The sequence below is a fragment of the Haliotis asinina genome, chromosome 9 (assembly GCF_037392515.1).
Source record: "Haliotis asinina isolate JCU_RB_2024 chromosome 9, JCU_Hal_asi_v2, whole genome shotgun sequence".
In the NCBI taxonomy this organism is placed as follows: domain Eukaryota; kingdom Metazoa; phylum Mollusca; class Gastropoda; order Lepetellida; family Haliotidae; genus Haliotis; species Haliotis asinina.
In genome coordinates, this window is record NC_090288.1 from 64,230,216 (window position 1) to 64,248,273 (window position 18,058).

At 45.3% G+C, this 18,058-nt stretch overlaps 2 protein-coding genes across 2 annotated transcripts in view; one reads left to right on the forward strand and one right to left on the reverse strand.

The window, feature by feature from the left end:
- LOC137296784 (uncharacterized) overlaps positions 1 to 13,270 on the forward strand; it is a 35,453-nt gene extending 22,183 nt beyond the window's left edge. The window contains exons 33-54 of the mRNA XM_067828637.1: positions 173 to 305; positions 2,351 to 2,519; positions 2,790 to 3,060; positions 3,290 to 3,476; positions 3,692 to 3,906; positions 4,406 to 4,638; positions 4,817 to 4,970; positions 5,302 to 5,480; positions 5,662 to 5,802; positions 6,168 to 6,333; positions 6,575 to 6,716; positions 6,819 to 6,940; positions 7,265 to 7,404; positions 7,890 to 8,037; positions 8,387 to 8,581; positions 9,064 to 9,267; positions 9,617 to 10,378; positions 11,121 to 11,333; positions 11,810 to 11,905; positions 12,093 to 12,424; positions 12,537 to 12,732; positions 12,873 to 13,270. Coding sequence (XP_067684738.1) covers positions 173 to 305; positions 2,351 to 2,519; positions 2,790 to 3,060; positions 3,290 to 3,476; positions 3,692 to 3,906; positions 4,406 to 4,638; positions 4,817 to 4,970; positions 5,302 to 5,480; positions 5,662 to 5,802; positions 6,168 to 6,333; positions 6,575 to 6,716; positions 6,819 to 6,940; positions 7,265 to 7,404; positions 7,890 to 8,037; positions 8,387 to 8,581; positions 9,064 to 9,267; positions 9,617 to 10,378; positions 11,121 to 11,333; positions 11,810 to 11,905; positions 12,093 to 12,424; positions 12,537 to 12,732; positions 12,873 to 13,153 — 4,679 coding nt within the window. The 3' untranslated portion in view covers positions 13,154 to 13,270. The remainder of the gene's footprint in view (positions 1 to 172; positions 306 to 2,350; positions 2,520 to 2,789; positions 3,061 to 3,289; positions 3,477 to 3,691; positions 3,907 to 4,405; positions 4,639 to 4,816; positions 4,971 to 5,301; positions 5,481 to 5,661; positions 5,803 to 6,167; positions 6,334 to 6,574; positions 6,717 to 6,818; positions 6,941 to 7,264; positions 7,405 to 7,889; positions 8,038 to 8,386; positions 8,582 to 9,063; positions 9,268 to 9,616; positions 10,379 to 11,120; positions 11,334 to 11,809; positions 11,906 to 12,092; positions 12,425 to 12,536; positions 12,733 to 12,872) is intronic.
- On the reverse strand, positions 13,237 to 15,408 carry LOC137297389 (zinc finger protein 425-like). Its single transcript, XM_067829391.1, has 3 exons — positions 14,520 to 15,408; positions 13,568 to 14,112; positions 13,237 to 13,290 (listed from the first exon to the last, which is right to left on the reverse strand). Exons 1-3 carry the CDS (start codon positions 15,406 to 15,408, stop codon positions 13,237 to 13,239), a joined length of 1,488 nt encoding a protein of 495 aa, XP_067685492.1.
- Between the last annotated feature and the right edge of the window lie 2,650 nt (positions 15,409 to 18,058).

Below are 18,058 nucleotides of genomic sequence, written 5' to 3' on the forward strand. Positions count from 1 at the left end.
CCATCTATCCTCTCACATTGTGGTTACAGCTTACATATATAGCCGACTTTATCTTGACTGGTGGTGGAAGTCACGTATGGCATTGCAGATTAAAGATCAAATTAATGAAAACTAAGTTTATGGTTAAATCTAGATTTGTTTTATGGGTTACCGTTAGCTTCTTCTGTTACAGCCACCGACTTTGTGAACAAGACCAAGACCGTCATATCGTCGGGGCTGTTGATTGACTCCACGCCGCCGGTGACGTCAGGGAGGTCAATACATTTCTCTGGACAGTACTTGACGTCGTCTGTGATAGATGTGTGGTGAGTGACCCAGTGGCACCTCGACTGGCGTTTTATGGAGAGACAATAACAATCGTAAATGAACACCAGTGAACAATTTGTTGTTTTGAATTACCACGTTTCCTTTAGGATTTAGTAGAGGGCAGTGTCATTTGCGATGTTAGAACAGCATAAAGTTATCCAGTGAAGTCCAAGTTAACATTGTTCGCAATGTTCTAGAAATAACTTATACTATATAGGGCCAGCAAGCACCGCTCGCACCTCATGTTGTATAAAGACCAGCAGTCTTACTTACTTGTAGACAGCCTCCATTGTGGAGTGGCTAGAGGTGCGGGTGGTCGCAGGTTCGATACCTGGAGGCGTCATACCAAAAAAGATGTTTAAGTAGGGCACGCCGTCGTATGAGCGAATATTCTAAAGTACTACTTTAAACCCCATTTCACCTCACTTTTCTTCCTTGTCTGTCTTTCCTGTCATCACAGAAGCTAGGTCATACTGACATTGTAACGGTATTGGTTTTCAACGGTTCGGTTCATTTGTATTTCCTGTGCAGTAAGTAGCATTCATTTGTCAAAACAAATAAATAAAGCTTGCCTGTGAGATTGTCTTCAGTTCTGAATGCATTGCCTGGATGTTCCAGGCGGACAGTGAGAATGTCCTCAGGTCTCTATGTATTGAGTGTCTGTGGTTTGGCTGTTCCAGGTGGACAGTGAGAATGTCCTCAGGTCTCTGTGTATTGCCTGGGTGTGGTTTAGATGTTCCAGGTGGACAGTGAGAATGTCCTCAGGTCTCTGTGTATTGCCTGTGTGTGGTTTAGATGTTCCAGGTGGACAGTGAGAATGTCCTCAGGTCTCTGTGTATTGCCTGTGTGTGGTTTAGATGTTCCAGGCGGACAGTGAGAATGTCCTCAGGTCTCTATGTATTGCCTGTGTGTGGTTTAGATGTTCCAGGCGGACAGTGAGAATGTCCTCAGGTCTCTGTGTATTGCCTGTCTGTGGTTTGGATGTTCCAGGTGGACAGTGAGAATGTCCTCAGGTCTCTGTGTATTGCCTGTGTGTGGTTTAGATGTTCCAGGCGGACAGTGAGAATGTCCTCAGGTCTCTGTGTATTGCCTGTGTGTGGTTTGGCTGTTCCAGGTGGACAGTGAGAATGTCCTCAGGTCTCTGTGTATTGCCTGTGTGTGGTTTAGATGTTCCAGGTGGACAGTGAGAATGTCCTCAGGTCTCTATGTATTGCCTGTGTGTGGTTTAGATGTTCCAGGCGGACAGTGAGAATGTCCTCAGGTCTCTGTGTATTGCCTGTGTGTGGTTTGGATGTTCCAGGTGGACAGTGAGAATGTCCTCAGGTCTCTATGTATTGCCTGTGTGTGGTTTAGATGTTCCAGGCGGACAGTGAGAATGTCCTCAGGTCTCTGTGTATTGCCTGTGTGTGGTTTGGATGTTCCAGGTGGACAGTGAGAATGTCCTCAGGTCTCTGTGTATTGCCTGTGTGTGGTTTAGATGTTCCAGGTGGACAGTGAGAATGTCCTCAGGTCTCTGTGTATTGCCTGTGTGTGGTTTAGATGTTCCAGGCGGACAGTGAGAATGTCCTCAGGTCTCTATGTATTGAGTGTCTGTGGTTTGGCTGTTCCAGGTGGACAGTGAGAATGTCCTCAGGTCTCTGTGTATTGACTGTATGTGGTTTAGATGTTCCAGGTGGACAGTGAGAATGTCCCCAGGTCTCTATGTATTGAGTGTCTGTGGTTTAAATGTTCCAGGCGGACAGTGAGAATGTCCCCAGGTCTCTATGTATTGAGTGTCTGTGGTTTAGATGTTCCAGGCGGACAGTGAGAATGTCCTCAGGTCTCTATGTATTGAGTGTCTGTGGTTTAGATGTTCCAGGTGGACAGTGAGAATGTCCCCAGGTCTCTGTGTATTGAGTGTCTGTGGTTTGGATGTTCCAGGCGGACAGTGAGAATGTCCCCAGGTCTCTATGTATTGAGTGTCTGTGGTTTAAATGTTTCAGGTGGACAGTGAGAATGTCCTCAGGTCTCTATGTATCGACTGTCTGTGGTTTGGTTGTTCCAGCTGGGAGGGAGCTCTGTCTGACCCCGAGAGCGGCATAACTAGCTATGACGTTGGTGTGGGGTCACGACCTGCCTATGATGACGTGGTCGAGTACACATCTACAACTGATCAGTGTACGGCTATCGAGGCAACCCTAATAGACGGACATGTCTACTTTGTTTCAGTAAAGGTAACGCATGAACATACATGAATTACTTTCAACACTAGTGAATGAATGAGTGACTTTATTTTCACGCCCCCTAGACCAGCAATATTCCAGCAGTATCACGGCGTGGGACACCAGAAATGGGCTTCACACATTGTACCCATGTGGGTGATCGAGCCCGGTCCTTCGGCGTGACGAGCGAACGCTTTAACCACTAGGCTAAAACCACCGCCCCATTAAGATTAATATAGCCATATTGGTACTTAGTATTAGAATGTCTAAATCTTGTTTTAGGGATACAACAAAGTAGGTCTACACGGTTTGATCACATCAAGACCTGTGACGGTGGACACCACGCCGCCCGGTCGCGGCCACGTGCATGATGGACAACGCAGCAGTGGCCAGATCAAGGATGCTGACTTTGTCACTGCCATGTCTGAGATGGGATCCTACTGGGAGGGTTTCTCTGACCCCCACTCATCCATTAGTCACTATCTCCTCCAGGTGGGAACGTGTCGGGGATGTGACGACACGCTCACTCAGTCACACGTGGGAGCAAGAACAGGTAACAGCAATTATCTTTCTTTGATGCCATTGATGATATATCCTAGACCTTACCTTACTTGTTGTGAGTGAATATAGTTTTAGGCTGTTTTTAACAGATAAACACACACACACACTACGAGGGACAGAAAAAGTGGTAAATTTCGTACTTACATTTATATAAGCAGCTTCTCAGGGATGAGTCTATTTGTGCTGATATTTATGGAGACGTGTGCGTGTTATTGCTGCAGATGTTCGGTTCTATGACGTTTCCTTCAAACACGGCGTGACGTATTATGTGACGGTGACAGCATGTAACATGGCTGGTCTGTGCACCATGGCAACAAGCGATGGTGTCGTCTTAGATGTGACAGCTCCACGAACAGGGAACGTTATAGACGGAACCCGAGATGAAGATATCCAATATCAGGCTTCCAGGTGATCATGAGGTGTTCTGTCATTGGCCAAAGTATTGCCACGACAAGAATAGCATCTTAAAATATGTAAAATAACACTAGGAAAGGTTCTACGAAAGAACTATTCTACCTTGTTTTACCAGAACTGATAATAGAATTAGGAGTTTAGGATCTAAACTGAAGGATCTAAACTTCTTATTATCCTGTTACATAGTTTAGCATGATTAATCTGTTCAGGACATTCCTTGGATGTAAGTGGCAGGGCTTCCAGGACCCTGAGTCTGGGTTGGACCACTACGAATGGCGTGTGGGGACAGCACCAGGAGGTGGCGAGATTCTCGAACCAACGAACGCAGGCCTAGAGGAGGTGATCTTCCACACGCTGTCACGTGACCACCAGCTTCCGGTGGGACAGACTCTGTACACGACAGTGCGGGCTTACAATAAAGCAGGTGAGCTAGAAGACGTCATTAATATCACGTGTCAGTTGAATGCATTGCTGGATAAAGACGGATTACATTTATCGTGTCATCCTAGTCTCGCATGACTGGACGTCAGTGCTGGAGGCTATGGTTCACTTGTAAGGTCAAGTGTACATTTTCAGATTTGCAACGAACTATGTTTTCTGTTGAATGTACCAGCCATTAAATAGAAACTTTGAATAATGATTCCAGATAGAAACCAAACCGTTGAATGGTCACCATCTTGTTTTCCGAAGCCCCATTTGATTCTTTTAACAAGAAACTTTGTACATACAATTTGGAACAATAACCAAAATGTTTGATCATATTAACATGCAGGAACAGGTTGAACCCTTCAGCACACACAGTCACAGACAGTGAGTGATGGAGGCCATGGGTCGTCCAATAGTCTCTGTTGTGACATAGAAAACCTCAAACGGATGAGGTAATTATAGTTAGGTGTGTACATGTTTTGACACTTTGGTGGCAGGTTTATACAGTGAAGTGACGTCCAACGGGTTTGTGGTTGACATCACACCACCCGAAGTCGTGGTGGGGTCAGGGATCCTGGACGGATATGGATCCATTGTGGCTGGGACGTCCATCAGCAGGACGACCTTGAAGATAGGTTGGCAGTTCAAGGACGACGAGTCTCACATCGAGAGACAGTACCTGTCCATCTCATCGCACCAACTAGGGGAGTTCCAGTCACATCTCATGAAGGTGACTGTCAGTTTGTGAAGGTGACTGACTATATGTTTCAAACGGATGTCATGACCAATCTAAACTCCATCCTGGTACCTGAAAAAAACTAGTGGTTTCTATTAAGATTGGAATCGCTATCCTGCACAAGGTACATTTATGACAAACCTAAGTCTTTCCTCTAATACGTTTTGTACAGCTTCCAGGACTTCTGGAAGAATACACGTTGTTCAAACTGGACCTCCACGACGGAAGCAGCTACAAGGTGAAGCTCGTCGCATGCAATATGGCGGGCTTATGTCACTCCACAGAAAGTGGAGCCGTGCTAGTAGACAGCTCGAAACCTGTGACAGGTAACACACAATATTTTAGCCATAAATCTTTGGCAGGTAATACGGTATTGAATCCCTGATCATTTGATATTTTATACATTACTAAATCAATGACGGGAAACAATGCAGTATTCAAGTATCCTTGACAGGAAACAATATACTTAATGCACGAGTGAGGTAACGGACAATAATGTATCTTTAAATCTTTGACAGGTAACAAACCCCGAAACTTTGTTAGGTCACACAATACTGAAGCCATACTCCTAGTGCAAGTAGCACAACACTGTCTACCTGATCCTTGAAAAATCTTCAACACTATTCTCAGACACACGGTTCTATGATTGCAATGCAGGTGCGCTTGCCGTTCACACCGACCATGCTGCGGGGTTGTCACGACATCAGTGGGGCTGGATGACATGGAACAAGACTCGTCTGAACCTCGCCTGGCTTGGCTTCTCTGATTTACATTCTGGAATAACTCACTACATCATCACAGTAGGGTCTACTGAGTTCGGAACTGACCTTACGGAGGTATAATTACATTCATGATATGCTGAACATTTCGTATGTTCAAAGCATTACTACCACGATATAGATACAACGCTGCTTATGACGTAGAGACGGGTTTCTCAAGAGTAACTAATACAGAAACCACTACATCATGTACAGCATCTTGAAATCACCTCAGCCTATGTACTTGTGCCTGTTTCAGGGAAACACGTCTGTCCTTGTACAACACAATGTGTCTGGCATTGAGCACGATGACGAAGGTAGAGTTCAGACTGGTGTTGTCCACACGAAGGACCTCTCATCCACGCAGTCTGTGTTTGTGGCAGTCTGGGCTGTCAACGGGGTAGGTGTTACATGGTTACCCTCTTGACAAACACCGGGTGTTGTAACTGATGTCAGTGATCCATTCATATAGTTTCATGACTATTTGGCCTTTTACGCCGAATGGAACTGGTTCGGGCTGATAATCGTAAATATACACGTATATTTTAAGCTGAAGAGGAAAGATGCTTGCTAATGGTGTTAGGAGTCTATCGATAAAAAGTGTTCCTTGTAAATTACACCAGCTTCCGGATGTCACTTAAAGTAGTTAATTAAAGTTCATTGATATTATTTATTTCAAGATCACAAAGACACAATCACCATTCATATAGTATTGTCTTGACTTATTTCTGTGTTTGAATGGTTATTCCATGTGAACCTCCCCAGGTTGGCCTTCAGAGCGACCCGCTTCACCTGGAACTGGAACTAGTGGCGGGGGGTGGGCTGGAGCTGGTGAGACGGTGTCAGTCGTACAACTGTGAGGGACAGTGTGTCTGTGCCGTGCAGGACGGGGCGTGCCAACACACACACGGATGTACACATTTACAGGATGGTAGGTCATTGGGGAAGTCGATACAGCGAGGATCAGTGGTGTTGAAATGTGCCAAGTTTACTAAATACAATTCTTGTTTACTTGAAGAAAAGATGCGATCACGATGTGTACAGGTGGAAGGTGAAGGTTGTTTCATTACTCTTGATAACTATTGAATGGGGAATGTCAGTCTGCAGGGAATGTTCGTCATGGCTTGAGGCCACTTTATTGAATGACGGTGTTATCACACTTTATATCCCAGGTGGGTTAAACGACGTCCTTGGTGTGACCGATGTCACCGACCTCCGCTTCATGACATTCCAGGACATTGACCACTCGCCATCAGACACCTTCATGGCTGCCCAGTGGACAGTATTGAAACAACAAGGGCTTCCCTTTGTACAGTAAGATTTCAGTTTATACTAGATGTAGCGTTGAAAACTCTCACTATATCCTCGTGTCATAATGGCTGTGCAAGTTATCTCAGACACTGTTACTGACTGCAGGTACGAGGCCAGTCTCGGAGACAGCGACAACGACTACCCCACGGGTGTGTTTGATTCTCACTCCCGCAGAGTGTGGTTCAGCGTCGGGCAGCAAACATCAGCTGTCATCTCTCTGCCAAATGGTACTGGCTCATTTATATAGCAGTGCAAGTCCACAGATTTAGTCCTCTATAATGTGATCTCAACATAACTAGCAAGTGCTAACAGCTCCAATAATTGACTTACATATTAGATCAAGTCCACAAGTTATAGAGTTATAATGTTATCACAAGATTAACGAGCAATGCTAAGGTCAGTAAGTGGGCAGTGGCTGTTGTTACATGCCATAAGCCGATGTTTTATGCCGTATTAATCATTTTAAAAGCGAAGGGAAAGAAAGTATGTGTAAGATCTAGAGTGATGACTATGACGGACTATTCTCACAAACTGTTGTGTTTGTAACCAAGGCATAAACCTCAGCAGTCGACATGAGTATTCCTTCTTTGTGAGAGGCTGGTATGACGGGACGACGTACAGCATCTTCAGGTCAGATGGGGTCATGGTGGACACAGCCCCTCCTAAGACCACCGACAAACATGCTCTCCAAGTGAGTGTTGTACCGTCCATGTTGAAGGTCTGTCAATTAATGTCATTGCGCTTCATAAAACCTTACGGAGATGTTGCGCATACGCGTCGGTACTGTCCACCCGCTACAGACATCATGGTGTCACAGTGTTTCACATGACGTCATCTGCTTTTCACGTCACAATTCACCCTATTCATTTATCCCATACCTGGCCAAAAATATGTTGTCTTTTTGTTTGTCGGCATACAATGATAAATTCGTTACATGTCAATAGTGGGATGTAGGCGATTTCACTACCAGGATGTTCGTGTACACACGTCGACCTTTGGTCTTGCGGTTTACTAAACTATTCAGTTGGTGACATATCAGAGAATATTCAAAAGTACACATGTAGTCATTTCACTCAGATTTTAGAAAACGAAAACTGTGATACCTCTCGGTCAATGAATGATTTTAATGTATGGAAGAATGATTTTAATGTATCTAAATGAATGCGAATGATGCAGGTTATTGAGGTCAGGGTTGACGATGGAGTGAAGGATGTAGATTTCCAGAAGGAGACGGACACAATGAGGATCAGCTGGACCAACAAGTTCCTGTCGGGTGCCGCTGGTATTCTCAAGTACCGAGTCTACATCAGCACAAGCCCCGGCGGTGAGCGTCCTCAGGTTCCCAACTGCATCGACACCTTATAGATTAGTATATAAGTTCACATGTTTTGTATCTAACCTGGTAAGTAATGTACCACCAACAAATGACATACAATGTCGTCACGTTCATTTCTCTCGGCGTTCTCTGTATAAAGGCAACACAATCGCAGTGGGTTAGTTGATTGATCTCTGTTCATCAAATTGTGTGAAACCCGTTTCATAATATGTCCAAACACACTCACTCAAACATCCACAGACCCCCCAACCCTAGCTCATTCCCTAACCTTTTCACTCACTCACTCACTCTCACTCACTCACTCACTCACTCACTCACTCACTCACTCACTCTTCAGGCCACAGTGTCCACGCGTCAGAAGACCTGACCACCACGACCTACACAGCAAGGGGCCTGAGTTTACTGGCAGCCACAGTGTACTACTCCAGTGTCGTGGCCTACAGCATGACCGGCCTGGTCAGCTGGGCCTACTCTGACGGTGTCCGGGTGGATGTGCTGCCTCCTGTAGCGGGCACAGTAAGTGATGGACAAGGTAAGTCCCGCACCTTTAGTATTAGCTCAGGGTAGACAATTAGAGTCTGAACTCCAGAGTAGCCAATGGTGTCTGCTACTGTACATCGCAGTTTGTCAGCTGTATCTGGGTGTCCTGTTATCTAAGTTTAGAACACCGAGAGAACGTTTAGGGAATGGTTACCGCTGACAACAAAGCATAGCGAACACTTGATCAGATTGTGAGTTAATGGATTTAAGGTGTGTCATGTATGGAATTACATTCCCTCGGTCTACGCTGAGAAAGTGTACTCCCAAATATAGGATGTTACATTTGACTACGTTCTAAAGGACATTGAATGTGTTAATGTGTGAGTTTCCTGCCCGGCCACATATCTGGAATACCGCTTGGTGTGTTTTGTTGGACATCAAAGAAAGACACAAACTCACAAACGCGTTCACTTTGGCGAAAGTTAAACACAGGTGACAGTTAACGTCTTTTACTGGTCTGGTCCATTCCGACAGAGATGGGCGACATTGACTACCAGAGTTCTCCATCCACTGTATCGGCTTCCTGGCAGGGCTTCTACGACACGGACTCCACCATCATCAAGTACTTCTGGTGTGTGGGAAGGCTCAACGACACAAACGACTGTAGTGTGCTGGGCTGGAGGGATACCGGGCTTCACACCTCCTTCAAGGCACAACTTGCTTCACCTCTCCAGAGTGGTATGTATCCAGATCTGTTCATCTGACCTGGATGTCGACACGTCTCTTCTGTCAGTATGGATTCTCCATGGTGATGACCCAGGGAAGCTGACTTCTGACTGTTGTGCTCATCCTTCTTCCCGTACTTCCGGTCAATTTCAAAATGTAACAATAGTAATTGTTCAGCAGTGAATTGTTAAAGCCAGTGTTAAAACATATCCGGGTGGTGAACTTAAGAATTGACGAAGATTCAATCCTTCAACAGAGGTCGAACGATGTGGGTTGTCACTTTGTAAGGTTCCTGGTGGTACTATGCTGTTTGTAAAGAGTCTTTAAGATTCTCTTGATGTTGATATTCCCTTGTTTCTAGGAACGCGCTTATGGAGCAAGGTGTATGCTGTAGATGCAGTGGGGCACGCCTCAGACGTAGCTGTATCGAATGGCGTTGTCGTGGACACGTCTCCCCCAGAACGACAGAACATTGTATACCTAGGAGACAACCTGGTGAAGAATCCCTCGTTTGAGATACAGAAGGACAGTTTGAATTCATCGACATGCAGTGACCATCTTCCCGAGTACTGGCAGACTGACAACTATTCGTGTATACACATAATTACATCCGAGCGTCCATTAGCTCGTCATGGTAGCAGCTATGTTGTTGTCAGCGGATCTGTTCTCCAAGCAGACATACATCTCAGTCCGGGACACATGTACAAAGTGAAGATTCATGCAGGATATACAGAGGCCACGGATACACATCATAGTGCTATAGAAGGCTTTGTTTCACTTGGCACTGAGGTCATCACATTCAGCCTTGAGCCTAATCTGTGTCGTGGAGTGTGTGATGTTGGTCGACACTCTGTTATCATGTGGAATACACACACATTTTCCTTTATTGCTCGGGATGAATTAGCACAATTTACGATTGGCACGAAGTCAAGATCCATGGTGATGGCGATTGATCACGTGACAGTGCAAAGCGTCACCTATGATGGTGAACTTGACGACACTGTTGACTCAGAGAAGCACGTGGAGGTGAACGCCGTGTTTCTGCCTCACTGGTCATCTCTGCACGTGTCCTGGCACTTCACAGACACCGAGTCCCCCATCACCATGTACCAGTGGGCAGTAGGTGAGTCTCCAGTCACCATTCATGTGCCAGTGAGCAGTAGGTAAGTCTCCCATCATCATGTACCAGTGAGCAGTAGGTGAGTTCCCCATCACCATGTCCTAGTGGGCAGTAGGTGATTCTTCCATCACCATGTCCTAGTGGGCAGTAGGTGAGTCCCCCATCACCATGTTCCAGTGGGCAGTAGGGGAGTCTCCAGTCACCATTCATGTGCCAGTGGGCAGTAGGTGAGTCTCCCATCACCATGTACCAGTGGGCAGGAGGTGAGTCTCCCATCACCATGTACCAGTGGGCAGGAAGTGTCTCCAGTCACCATTCATGTACCAGTGGGCAGTAGGTAAGTCTCCCATCACCATTCATGTACCAGTGGGCAGTCGGTAAGTCTCCCATCACCATGTACCAGTGGGCAGTAGGTGAGTCCCCCATCACCATGTCCTAGTGGGCTGCAGGTGAGTCCCCCATCACCATGTACCAGTGGGCAGGAAGTGAGTTTGCCTTCGTATACGGGTTTGACATTCAGGAATCCTGATCACAAATGGCACCTGCTGGTTGAAGGTTGAGGAGAGAAATGGGATACTCAGATTAGATATGCAAATCTTGGGTGGTTTGAAAATCGGAGATCTTCATCACAACACAGAATTTGTTTAGGTGAGATATTGTTACATACCATTTTCATTTCTCAGACTCGAACCAAAACTATGGAGCTTAAAACAATTGTACGTGATGACATTACCTCTTCATGCAGGTCTGGTGGAAGGGGGTACACAGTTACAAGGCTTCACGAACGTTGGCAGAAACCCTCAAGGAACATTTTCTGCCCAGAAGCTGACTCACAACTCCAGACTGTATGTGTCGGTACTCGCCACTAACGCTGCCGGTTTAACATCACTGACCAGAGCAGAACTCATGACGGTGGACATGACGCCACCAACTATACAAGAGATCAACGATGGTCCAGGTAAATATGCAACGTCAGTGCAAAGAATACCCAGTGTTGACACTTCTCAGCTAGTCGGACTCCACAGCAGTTCCAGATAATTAAGTGATCGATGAACCAGAAAACACTTGATAAAACTACTTGGTAGATATCCAGGGATTCTCCGTCTAACGAGTAAAACATTTCTTACAACATTTTAGTCATAGTGATTCAATATATACAAGATGAACGATGAATCTCAGTAACTTCAGTTCACCAGCAGAAACATCGAACCAGTGGCAGTAAATACATAATATCGGTGCCAAAGAATAATTTCAGTTAAAACGTTTCTGACAATGATAGTGGTAGTTGTTCCTAAATGCATGCATGTCACAACTGGACCTCCTGTATAACGATGGATACATGGATGGACTGAAATATTTAGGAAATATAACATATGTATGATCTTGCCACCATTGCTATGTGCTGATGATACAGGTCTTATGCTCTGTTCCTAGGTGTGGATGCAGATTTCCTATCACCAGGGGACATGGCAGCTAACTGGGCCGTAGAAGATGAAGAGTCAGTTTCCATCAACTGTGACGTGGCTATAGGTACGGGACAGTATGACAGTTGTGGGTAAATGTGCTGGTTGTTAAAATGGCAAATAATCCCAAAATATACATTCATCAATAAATTCATACCATTATTGAAAACCTGCGTGTCTTGTGTTAGGTCAGGTTAGGTTAGGTCATTTCTTTGTTTGTCCTAAGGGCACTCTAGCTGTCCTTTCCTCTGTAGGACACACCCCAGGAGATGACGATGTCCGTCGGTTTGCTAGAACTGAACCTGGAGTACGATATATGAGGTGGAATCTGACTGATCTGGTGACCTCATCTAGTGTGAAGGTGTACACGACAGTGCGTTGCTATAACAAGGTTGGGCAGGTCTCCGAGTCTTCATCTGATGGCGTGGTTCTCGTGTCCAGTGGGGACATGGCATCTGTTGCTGGTTTCAAGGTCCTGGAGGAGAGCGCCTCAGTGTTCTCAGACAGAGACCAGTGTCATGTAGTCCGAGACACTGTGAGACTTCAGTGGGACGGAGGAGAAACCGAGACTCCCCACACCACCCTGGTAGGTCTCATGTACTACTCTGAATAAACAAAACTACTAAAGCTGCCGCTTACAGTTCCGCAAACTCCCATCCATAAACGTATATCTAACATCCATACCTGTTTGTTGATAGGTTCGCATAGAGGGTGGCAGTTTTCTCTACCAGCAAAGCGTCCCGAGTACATTCACATTCACATCTGCTCGGATGTGTGGCCTGAAGCTTAGCGACCTGACAACCTACAACATCAGCGCCATGCATGTACTGGACAAGGCTGGGAACCCGACAGAAACCTCCATCACCATGCATGGACCTCCACCAAGTCTGAACAGTACGTTTTGTGTGAGAGATTGTCAAAGAGTATACAATATGTACCAGTAATAAATGCATACTTGAATGTTTCACATTTCACTACGGTCTTAATTGTTTCCTTGGCGATAACCCATAAAATTTATGTCTTGGAAATTTCAGAAGCTGCGATGATTTCGTCTCAGACGTCCAACAGGGCAACCACTCTGTCCTGGCCGGGCCTGTTCACCTCCCACTGGGGTGAGCTGGTGTATGAGGTCATGGTGGGCCGGGTGGAGGGTGGGGCAGATATAGTGGATGGACTACTGACTCGTCAGGAACAGATGGCTCTCAACCCGTCCTCGCACCCTCAAACTGTCACCGTCATGTATGTCTCTATAACAGCCATTGATGCGTGTGGATTCACTGCTTACTACTCACAGACTGTGGATGTGGGCTTGTGATTCCAGCTGATTCAGGGACGTGTCAATCGTGACTAAATGTTCTTCTGCAGGTTTGACAAATGTTTGTGTTCCCGACTTTACGTTCATGTACTGCTGCTGAATAAAGCTTGATTAACATGTAATGTTTTCTGTAAAAGCTGGAACGGACAAGTATGTATCGGAAACGTATTATAACTGGGATTACAGATTCTAGTGTTGTTGCGTTTTAGTTTGACTCGCATCAGATTCGAACCCATGCTGTAGTACTTCCTTGATACTTCTGGACATGCAGTACTTCCTCGATTCTCCTGGACATGCAGTACTTCCTTGATACTTCTGGACATGCAGTTCTTCCTTGATACTTCTGGACATGCAGTACTTCCTGGATTCTTCTGGACATGCAGTACTTCCTTGATACTTCTGGACATGCAGTACTTCCTTGATACTTCTGGACATGCAGTACTTCCTGGATTCTTCTGGACATGCAGTACTTCCTTGATACTCCTGGACGTGCAGTACTTCCTTGATACTTCTGGACATGCAGTACTTCCTTGATACTTCTGGACGTGCAGTACTTCCTCGATTCTCCTGGACATGCAGTACTTCCTGGATACTTCTGGACATGCAGTACTTCCTTGATACTTTTGGACATGCAGTACTTCCTGGATTCTCCTGGACATGCAGTATTTCCTCGATTCTCCTGGACATGCAGTACTTCCTTGATACTTCTGGACATGCAGTTCTTCCTTGATACTTCTGGACATGCAGTACTTCCTGGATTCTTCTGGACATGCAGTACTTCCTGGATTCTTTTGGACATGCAGTACTTCCTGGATTCTCCTGGACATGCAGTACTTCCTTGATACTTTTGGACATGCAGTACTTCCTGGATTCTCCTGGACATGCAGTATTTCCTTGATACTTCTGGACATGCAGTACTTCCTTGATACTCTTGGACATGCAGTACTTCCTGGATTCTCCTGGACATGCAGTACTTCCTTGATACTTTTGGACATGCAGTACATCCTTGATACTTCTGGACATGCAGTACTTCCTTGATGCTTCTGGACATGCAGTACTTCCTTGATACTTCTGGACATGCAGTACTTCCTTGATACTTTTGGACATGCAGTACTTCCTGGATTCTCCTGGACATGCAGTATTTCCTTGATACTTCTGGACATGCAGTACTTCCTTGATACTCTTGGACATGCAGTAGTTCCTTGATACTTCTGGACATGCAGTACTTCCTTGATGCTTCTGGACATGCAGTACTTCCTGGATTCTTCTGGACATACAGTACTTCCTTGATACTCTTGGACATGCAGTACTTCCTTGATACTTCTGGACATGCAGTACTTCCTGGATTCTTCTGGACATGCAGTACTTCCTTGATACTCTTGGACATGCAGTACTTCCTTGATTCTTCTGGACATGCAGTACTTCCTGGATTCTTCTGGACATGAAGTACTTCCTTGATACTTCTGGACATGCAGTACTTCCTTGATACTTCTGGACATGCAGTACTTCCTTGATACTTCTGGACATGCAGTACTTCTTGGATTCTTCTGGACATGCAGTACTTCCTTGATACTTCTGGACATGCAGTACTTCCTTGATACTCTTGGACATGCAGTACTTCCTGGAGTCTTCTGGACATGCAGTACTTCCTTGATACTCTTGGACATGCAGTACTTCCTCGATTCTCCTGGACATGCAGTACTTCCTTGATACTTCTGGACATGCAGTACTTCCTGGATTCTCCTGGACATGCAGTATTTCCTTGATACTTCTGGACATGCAGTACTTCCTTGATACTCTTGGACATGCAGTACTTCCTTGATACTTCTGGACATGCAGTACTTCCTGGATTCTTCTGGACATGCAGTACTTCCTGGATTCTCCTGGACATGCAGTACTTCCTTGATACTTCTGGACATGCAGTACTTCCTGGATTCTCCTGGACATGCAGTATTTCCTTGATACTTCTGGACATGCAGTACTTCCTTGATACTTCTGGACATGCAGTACTTCCTTGATCCTTCTGGACATGCAATACTTCCTGGATTCTTCTGGACATGCAGTGCTTCCTTGATACTCTTGGACATGCAGTACTTCCTTGATACTTCTGGACATGCAATACTTCCTGGATTCTTCTGGACATGCAGTGCTTCCTTGATACTCTTGGACATGCAGTATCTCCTTGATACTTCTGGACATGCAGTACTTCCTTGATACTTCTGGACATGTAGTACTTCCTTGATACTTGTGGACATGCAGTACTTCCTTGATACTTCTGGACATGCAGTACTTCCTTGATACTCTTGGACATGCAGTACTTCCTTGATACTTCTGGACATGCAGTACTTCCTTGATACTTCTGGACATGCAGTACTTCCTGGATTCTCCTGGACATGCAGTACTTCCTTGATACTCCTGGACATGCAGTACTTCCTTGATGCTTCTGGACATGCAGTACTTCCTTGATACTTTTGGACATGCAGTACTTCCTGGATTCTTCTGGACATACAGTACTTCCTTGATACTTCTGGACATGCAGTACTTCCTTGATACTTCTGGACATGCAGTACTTCCTTGATACTTCTGGACATGAAGTACTTCCTTGATACTTCTGGACATGCAGTACTTCCTTGATACTTCTGGACATGCAGTACTTCCTGGATTCTCCTGGACATGCAGTACTTCCTTGATACTCCTGGACATGCAGTACTTCCTTGATACTTCTGGACATGCAGTACTTCCTTGATACTTTTGGACATGCAGTACTTCCTGGATTCTTCTGGACATGCAGTACTTCCTTGATACTTCTGGACATGCAGTACTTCCTTGATACTTCTGGACATGCAGTAATTCCTGGATACTTCTGGACATGCAGTACTTCCTGGATTCTCCTGGACATGCAGTACTTCCTTGATACTTCTGGACATGCAGTACTTCCTTGATGCTCTTGGACATGCAGTATTTCCTTGATACTCTTGGACATGCAGTACATCCTTGATACTTCTGGACATGCAGTACTGCCTTGATACTTCTGGACATGCAGTGCTTCCTTGATACTTCTGGACATGCAGTACTTCCTTGATACTTCTGGACATGCAGTACTTCCTGGATTCTTCTGGACATGCAGTACTTCCTTGATACTTCTGGACATGCAGTGCTTCCTTGATACTTCTGGACATGCAGTACATCCTTGATACTTCTGGACATGCAGTACTTCCTTGATACTTCTGGACATGCAGTGCTTCCTTGATACTTCTGGACATGCAGTAATTCCTGGATACTTCTGGACATGCAGTACTTCCTGGATTCTCCTGGACATGCAGTAATTCCTTGATACTTCTGGACATGCAGTACTTCCTTGATACTTCTGGACATGCAGTACTTCCTTGATACTTCTGGACATGCAGTACTTCCTTGATACTTTTGGACATGCAGTACTTCCTGGATTCTTCTGGACATGCAGTACTTCCTTGATACTCTTGGACATGCAGTACTTCCTTGATACTTCTGGACATGCAGTGCTTCCTTGATACTTCTGGACATGCAGTACTTCCTTGATACTTCTGGACATGCAGTGCTTCCTTGATACTTCTGGACATGCAGTACTTCCTTGATACTTCTGGACATGCAGTACTTCCTTGATACTTCTGGACATGCAGTACTTCCTTGATACTTCTGGACATGCAGTGCTTCCTTGATACTTCTGGACATGCAGTGCTTCCTTGATACTTCTGGACATGCAGTACTTCCTTGATACTTCTGGACATGCAGTACTTCCTTGATACTTCTGGACATGCAGTACTTCCTTGATACTTCTGGACATGCAGTACTTCCTTGATACTTCTGGACATGCAGTGCTTCCTTGATACTTCTGGACATGCAGTACTTCCTTGATACTTCTGGACATGCAGTACTTCCTTGATACTTCTGGACATGCAGTACTTCCTTGATACTTCTGGACATGCAGTGCTTCCTTGATACTTCTGGACATGCAGTACTTCCTTGATACTTCTGGACATGCAGTGCTTCCTTGATACTTCTGGACATGCAGTACTTCCTTGATACTTCTGGACATGCAGTACTTCCTTGATACTTCTGGACATGCAGTACTTCCTTGATACTTCTGGACATGCAGTACTTCCTTGATACTTCTGGACATGCAGTGCTTCCTTGATACTTCTGGACATGCAGTACTTCCTTGATACTTCTGGACATGCAGTACTGCCTTGATACTTCTGGACATGCAGTACTTCCTTGATACTTCTGGACATGCAGTACTTCCTTGATACTTCTGGACATGCAGTACATCCTTGATACTTCTGGACATGCAGTACTTCCTTGATACTTCTGGACATGCAGTGCTTCCTTGATTCTCCTGGACATGCAGTACTTCCTTGATACTTCTGGACATGCAGTACTTCCTTGATACTCTTGGACATGCAGTACTTCCTTGATACTTCTGGACATGCAGTGCTTCCTTGATACTTCTGGACATGCAGTACTTCCTTGATACTTCTGGACATGCAGTGCTTCCTTGATACTTCTGGACATGCAGTACTGCCTTGATACTTCTGGGCATGCAGTACTTCCTTGATGCTCTTGAACATGCAGTACTTCCTTGATACTTCTGGACATGCAGTACTTCCTTGATACTCTTGGACATGCAGTACATCCTTGATACTTCTGGACATGCAGTACTTCCTTGATACTTCTGGACATGCAGTACTTCCTTGATACTTCTGGACATGCAGTACTTCCTTGATACTTCTGGACATGCAGTACATCCTTGATACTTCTGGACATGCAGTACATCCTTGATACTCTTGCACATGCAGTACATCCTTGATACTTCTGGACATGCAGTACTTCCTTGATACTCTTGCACATGCAGTACTTCCTTGATAC